Consider the following 7578-nt stretch of genomic DNA (forward strand, 5'->3'; position numbering starts at 1 on the left):
AGATTGCAGAGGAAATAAGAAAGTACTATAAGGAATGGTCAAAAGTAAGAGGAGAAGTTTGAGAGAGGATGCAACAATCATAGGTAGAAATGGGAATGGATAACAACAATGGACTTGGGGATGTGGATGATAGACTAAGGAGGTAAAAATAAATGCCTGGGGGGGGGGGGGGGGGGGACCTGACATGGAAAGAAATGGAAATGGTACTTCGGGGGAGGTTGGGAAACAGTGGACGAATCATGTCATGAGGTTGGTGTGGAATGAGAAGCCTCCAGAAGATTGGAAGAGAGCATTAATTGTCCATATATTCAAGAAGGAAGTAGGAAGGGTTGTAGAAACTACAGAGGAGTCACACTGTGCCAATGTTTATGGAAAGATCCTGGAGATCAGGATCTGAACAAGAGTCTAGAACAAACAGAGAAGATCAAAATTGCTTCAGATCAGTGAGGTTAACTGCTGACCTCATATCTGCAGTAAGGCAGCTCCAGAAGCACCACTATGAAATTGGGGAAGACCTTGTGACGGTCTTTCTCAATACAGAAAAGGCATTTGAGAGTGTCTGTTTAAAAAGAAAAAGGTCTGGAAAGCACTAGAAAAGAAGGGAGTGAAAAAAGATACAACAAGCAGAGCAGAGGAGATGTACTGTGGAAGTCTGAGCTTTATGAAAATGGGAAACAAAAGGACAGGTTGGTGCCAGTAAACAAGTGGTGTGAAACAGCACAGTGCACTGTCACCTCTCCTCTTCATTGTGGTCTTCGATGAGATAATGACTACGGTAGCAGAAAAAACTGAAGAAGACAAGATGAAAGTAATGGTGTTTGAGGATGACTTGATGATCTGGGGAAACAGGGAGGAGGACATTGAAGAACAGCTGGATGCTTGGGAAGAAACTGCAAGACAGTATGGAATCAAATTTAATGTAAAAAAATGTGAAATCCTGGTTACAATTAGAAAGAAAGGTAGATCAACTAGCTTGAATAAGGTTTGGAGGTGATCAACTGAATAAGGTGGAAAGTGTTAAGTACTTGGCACATGTGAAAGAGGAAAATGGAAGAAATCAGAAAGAGGTCACTGGATGTGGCAGACAGGCAGAAGCATTCCTACGAAGTGTTAGGAGCCTGGTTTGGGCTACAGATGTCCCACATAAAAAGTAAAGAAGTGATACAGAGAAGAGACGATAACCCAATACTGACCTATGCATCTGAAACATAGGTAATGGAGAAAAGAGATGTAAGCAGACCACAGGCATGTGAAATGAAGTTCCTCAGAAGTAGGATAGGAGTTACAAGGAGAGATAGGATAAGGGAAACAATGAAAGAGCAAGCCTTGCAGAGTAGGATAGAAACATCAAGGCTAAGATGGTATGGGCACTTATAGAGAATTGAAAACAAGAGGATTCCCACAAAGATACACGAAATGGAGATGAAAGGGAAGGAACCAAGAGGAAGACCAGGGGATAGATGGCTGAAAGGTATGGAGGAGTCTGTTGAAAAAAGGAGGTGAAGACTGGACCAGAGTGAACACAGAATGATGATGGGAAAACAGGGCTGGATAGTGAGGTTTACATTCCAAACAGATCCAGCCCGAGGCTGGCGGTGATGGTGGTGGTAGTGGTGATGAGTAGGAAATAAATGTATCAATTTTGCTTAACTTGCAAAAGAGCTCTGTTCCTTTTTATTCAAATCAGCAACTTTTCTCCTAACTTTATAAATTAAATACAGTCTGTGTGACCATACATGTTAATTTCCCAAGACTAAGTGTTAGTGACTCCCTTAGAAGAGCACAATGGTTATTTTGGATCCCTGTTGATGGTGTAGAACTGGTATAGGGCAGTCATGCAACTGCATGTCATGTATGAAGTTGCCCAAAGTTGTCAGTTTATCAGCACAGACAGTGAGATGATGTCAAACCTTGTCAGTGGCAGTCAGTTTCAAATCTGTCATGGATTGTTAGTGAGGGCAAATCCATCTCAACCAGTTTCAGCAAGAAAAAGAACACTGCAGAGAGAACAGCATATAATGGACATTTAGAGTTAGGTACCTCTCAAAAGATCATTGCTCAGAGTGACTTAGAAAGCTATGAACTCCCAATGTGTAAACAATTGAAATGATGGGTGGTTGTGTTCCAAGTAATGAAGAAGAACATGATTACAGTACCTGTATCGCTCACCAAATACTGATGTAATGTGCTTCAAGGATAGATCAATAGTGTAGTTGCACAAACTTGTCCTAATCACCTTACTATATGTTGTGCTTAATACAGATGCAAATTCAAATACATAGTGGAGTAAACATGAGACTCATTGACATCTTAAGGTCATATAATCTTTTAATCTCAGACACTAGGGCAATGGACACATGATCCATTAAAACAAATTCCTTTTCTCTTCCTCATATGTGTTCACAATACTGCACAATCCATTAACTTCCACTTAACAAGCTATGCAGATGACATCCTCATCTTCTTCTATAACAATAATATGAAATGGATAGATTGCTGCTCACGGGCAGTCTTTTCTCAGATGTACACAATGACAGTAAAGCCTTAGCACCTAGAGACTACAGCAACAATATGTTTGTGAGTTACGTAGGTGAGAATGTGTGTGAGTGTGTTTTGTCTACATCTGACAAAGGCCAGTCTGATAACTGGAAGTATCTAGCAGGCTATTTTCAGTGTGCCTGTCAGTCAGTCAGGGTCTCCTCTATATGGTGAGTTGCAATATATCCATTCCATATTGTTGTTATTCCACCTCATATTTCCCACTGTTCGATATTATTCAACTGCAGAGACACTAAAGACGGAAAGACTTTTCCTACTAATGGTTTAATGAAATTAACGACCTATTTCAATGATCACAGCATCAAGGTGGCATGTAAAAATACAGTTATCACCAAACCAACATAAAATATATGTGTAATATCTTGGCAACAGAAACTAGCAGTTTTAAATTTCTGAGTGTGTACACTAATGAAAATCTGTGGGGGATGAATCATATTAATGTTGTGTGTGTGGAAAAGTCAGTAGTGGCTTAATCTCTTTGGCCAGCTAACAAAATTAATTTTTTTATTTATTTAGCCTACTTATTTTTCTTATCCAAGGGTCATCTCGAAATGATGTAGGATTTGTCAAGGTAATTCCCAATACAATGCAAATCAGCTCACCATAAAGTACAACTCACAGAATACACAACATTCTTAAAGAGGATAGGATAGGTGCTCTATGAGCTTAGGACAGGTGATTGGCCATGGCCTTGATTAAGGAGCCATCCCAGCATTTGCCTGAGTGAGTTAGGAAAACCACAAATACCCAAATCAGGTTGGCCAGGCAGAGTGACTCCAAACCCCAAATACAATGCCAGTTTCTTAAAAGCCGTACTCCCTCATTCAATTGCTCCCTACTGTACAATGCTCCTTGATTACACACTATTTGTTGAAGGTAACTCATAATATAAAACAGTCTTGCTCTTCATTGCTGGACACACTAAAGACACCTGCTTCTGGCTCCTGGACTGTCAAAGTACTGCTATACCACTTGGACTAACTCCAGCCTCATCAGAAAGATGCTTTCATGCCCACCAACATTCACTATGCTTCATGAATGGCTTCTTATCCTTCCCTCAGCACACTTGGAAAACTGAGTCAGCATTGCCCCTTGATGAGTGAGATGTTGAACTCAGAAGAGTGAGAAGACATTACTATAGTGGATTTCACATCTTGATATATGGAAACTCTAGATTAGAATAGCAATGAAGTAGAAAAAGAGAAACTGGTGCTTACCGTAAAATCTTTCTAAAACATATGTAATTCCCACAATAGCTTACACAGCGCACACAATAATGATGTTCGTCACAACACAGCTTGAAGTTAAAGTCAAATAATGGAAAATCCAGGATGGAATAACAACAATCATATGAGAAGGATAGGTTGCCATACGCCATATACAGGAGACGTTGAGTCACAGACAACCACAACAAAAAGGCTGCTATACACTTGAGAATTTGCCCAAAAGGTCCTCTTCTAAAGTAAAAAACACACTCACACAAGCACAACTCTCCCGCACACAATACTATCATCTCTGGTCACTGAGGCCAAGCTTGGAGACAAAAATTAAAAAATGAGAAGTCAGCAGGCACAGATAGGGTTCCAGTGTCTATTCTGAAGGGATGCATAAACAGTATACAGGCCCCAAACTGGACACATAAAGCCATTATTGCAGTTCGGGCAGTGGACTTGATTAGCTGAGGGATGAGTCATGTGAGGGAGACAGAGGGAGGTGAGAGGCAGGCAGAGGGTTGGGGGAGAGTGGCTGGCAACTTGTTAGGAGATAGTCCGTTTGCCATCTAGGAATGCGGGAGGGAGGGGTGGCATGTGCCCAGGCTACGCATGTGATGCATGCGTGTCGGGGTCAGTGAGGATTGGTAAATGCTGACAGTGATGTAAGGACTTGAACTGGGAGAGCGTGAAGGGCAGAGGAATGGGAAACTGTTGGGAGGAGGATGTGAGGGCAGAGATTGAGGCCAGGACGATTATGGAAGAGAAGGCTGTGCTACGAGGATAACTCCTATCTGCATAGTTCATAGGAACTGGTGTTGGAGGTAAGAGTCCAGATGGTGCAGGTTGAGAAGCAGCCACTGAAACTGAGTGTGTTGTGCTCAGCTATGTGTAGTGCCACCAGGTGGTCAATTTTGTTCTTAGCAACAGTTTGGCGATGGCCCTTCATCCTGGTAGACAGCTGGTTGTTAAAAAATTGTGAAAGGTTCGCAGCAGAGTTGGTATATGTCATGGCTGCTTTTACAGATGTTCTGGCCTCTGATGTGGTGGCAAGTGCATGGGAGTGGGAGTGCCAGAGGGACAGACTAGGATGTTGTAAGTAAGGTAGGTTATGGAACACCGCTTTAGGAGGGATGGAAAGGATCCTGGGTAGGATGTCCCCCATTTCAAGGTATGATGATAGATAATCAAAGCCCTGGCAAAGGACATGGTTCAGGTGTTCTAGTCCAGGATAATACTGGGTGATGATGAGAACACCCCTTTGTAGCTTATTCTTGGGGATGGTAGGAAGATTGCAGGTGTACATGGGTATGGCACATGAAATCTGTTTGCAGACTAAGTTTGGGCAGTAGTGTTTGTCCATGAAGGCCTTCACGTAACTTTCAACTTATTTAGCAGGGGAGTTCCGTCACTGTAGGTATGACCTCCATAGGTGGCCAGGCTGTATGGGAGGGATTCTGAGGTGTGGAAGGAATGGTAGCTGTTGAAATGCAGGTACTGTTGACGGTTAGCGATTTCTTGTGGACAGAGGTGTGGACGGACCTTTAGAGAAGTGGTAATAAATGTTCAGTAAGGAGGCACATTGGGATGAGGAGAACCAGGTAAATCAGTTGGGAGAGAAGGTATGAGTTTGTGCAAGAATGAGGATAGAATGTCTTGGTCATGTGTCAAGATCATGAACATATTATCAACAAATCTCAACCAGCCCAGAAGGATTAGAGGCAAACCGTCTGCTTCCCTCTGAGCTGTTATCCACCAACCCCAACTCCTCTATGTGCCTCCCACCACACTCTCCCTCTACCAACCCTAACTGATCCAACCCTCATCTCCCCCAGCCCACCTGCCGATCTGAACCAATGGCATTGTATCCAGTCAGCACAATATATGGGCATAAGAGAGAGGGAGGGAGGGAGGGAGAGGGGGAGGGAGGGAGGGAGGGAGGGAGAGGGGGAGGGAGGGAGGGAGGGAGGGAGGGAGAGGGGGGGGAGTGTGTGTGTGTACTCTAACTTGAGAAAGGATTACCCTGAAAGCCAGCATGTTTTCTATCTTTTCGTTTGCGCATGTCGATGACAACAATTTTGCTTTTTGTTGGGAGGTCTCCTTTACTCCTAAAGTATTTATGAAGTACATGGTAGTAATGTTTTGTCATTGTCCTAGGTTCAACATCTCACATATATATCATTGAGGGGATGCCGACTCAGTTCTTTTCAGGCGGACATAGGGAAGAACAGGAAGACACACATGGAGAATAGTTAAATGTTTCTGGGTCTGGAGTCAGTTTCCCAAACAGGCTGGGTATAGCACAAGGGCATAGCAGCATCTTCATGGCCCACATCACCAGAGCGTGCCCGTAGTGTGTGCAGTGATGAATAGCAAAACTGTGTTTTATACTGTAAGTTATCTGGAGCAAATTGTGTGCTAATCATAGAACATTGTACAATATGTACAACTGAATGAGGCAGTGCTGCTGTTCAGACATTGGCTTCATATTCAGGAGGAAGAGCTGCTCTGAATGGCCTACCTCACTTAGGTTTTCCTAAATCACTAGGCGGGTTCTTGGATGCTTCCTTAATCAAGGTCATGGCCAACCACCGACCTTGCGGGTTCTTGGATGCTTCCTTAATCAAGGTCATGGCCAACCACTGACCTTGCTTGTAATACATACTTATGTATTCTGCATATATCTATATTCTGAACTATGAATTTGCATTGCATTAGCATGACAGACCCTATACCACCATGAGAGTCCTTAATGAATAAAAATAAATGAGTAAAATAGCAGTTCTACATTTAACATTACTGTGAACATCTGAAAATATGATCTCCTACACCATTATACTCAACACAAATCCTTCTGAGCCTTTGTACTATTCTATTGGTACATATCAAAATACTCCATGTTCCCCATCGATTACCTTCAGGAGGCGAAATTATTAGTATTACTGATAAACATTTATGGATGTAAAAGAAATTAGTATAGCTTTCGGAACTAGTAACAAATTTTTTCTATGGTAGAAGCTAGGGATGCGTTGGGGAAGATTACAAAGTAAGAAGGGGTCACTCAACTCCTAGGATGAGAGAGACCCACCCGTTGTCTCCCTTCATCCTCACAACAGGTGCTACTTGTATCTCCTCAATGTGTAAACAATGGGAGGAAATAATGCTCCTAGCCAAATGCAGAATCGTGTAATACAAGAACGTAAATTACTTATTAGAAGCACTGAGAGCTGAATAATTATTTGGAGTTCAAAGTCAGTAAAGGACAAAGTTAGTTTAATGAACTCTAGGCTTATTACTCTGCTTGAATTAGATCTTGATTGTACTGAAAAACATTTACGCAGCAAAGTGACTCACCTGAGATCACATTTTTAACTGAGCGAGGAAAAAGTCGCTAACAAATATTATGGTTACATACAGTCTCCCTGTTCAAAATTAACAAATGCCAGAAATGGTACCGGAAATAATCGGTAACTATATACACAGAGATGAGTTAGAGACGCAATAGTGGCTAGAAAACTACGCATGTTTGGCTTTACAGGCAATCACTACTGGCAACTGAACAGTTACTGTAATGTAAACAAAGACTTACTGATATCCACATCGTCGTCGATCACTTCTAACGAATCACGCTTCCGTTTAATGGACTTTGGAGCACCAGGCTTGTCATTAGCAGTGTTACCTGAGTCTCTTCTGTTTTTCCTGACATTTGCATTTTGAACAGAAGTATCGTTCTCTTCACTCCCTACCGACTCTCCTGCCATGTTTACATTTGAAAACATAAATATTACCTTCTGCTTACTTGTGTTAG

At 42.2% G+C, this 7578-nt stretch overlaps 1 protein-coding gene across 1 annotated transcript in view; it reads right to left on the reverse strand.

The window, feature by feature from the left end:
- The window catches only part of LOC126244545 (U4/U6.U5 tri-snRNP-associated protein 2), a 72277-nt gene extending 64699 nt beyond the window's left edge, over nucleotides 1–7578 (reverse strand). Inside the window, exon 1 of the mRNA XM_049948249.1 lies at nucleotides 7360–7578. Within this exon, the coding sequence (XP_049804206.1) occupies nucleotides 7360–7549 (190 nt within the window). The 5' untranslated portion in view covers nucleotides 7550–7578. The remainder of the gene's footprint in view (nucleotides 1–7359) is intronic.

This window comes from Schistocerca nitens, chromosome 1 (genome assembly GCF_023898315.1).
Source record: "Schistocerca nitens isolate TAMUIC-IGC-003100 chromosome 1, iqSchNite1.1, whole genome shotgun sequence".
NCBI lineage: Eukaryota > Metazoa > Arthropoda > Insecta > Orthoptera > Acrididae > Schistocerca > Schistocerca nitens.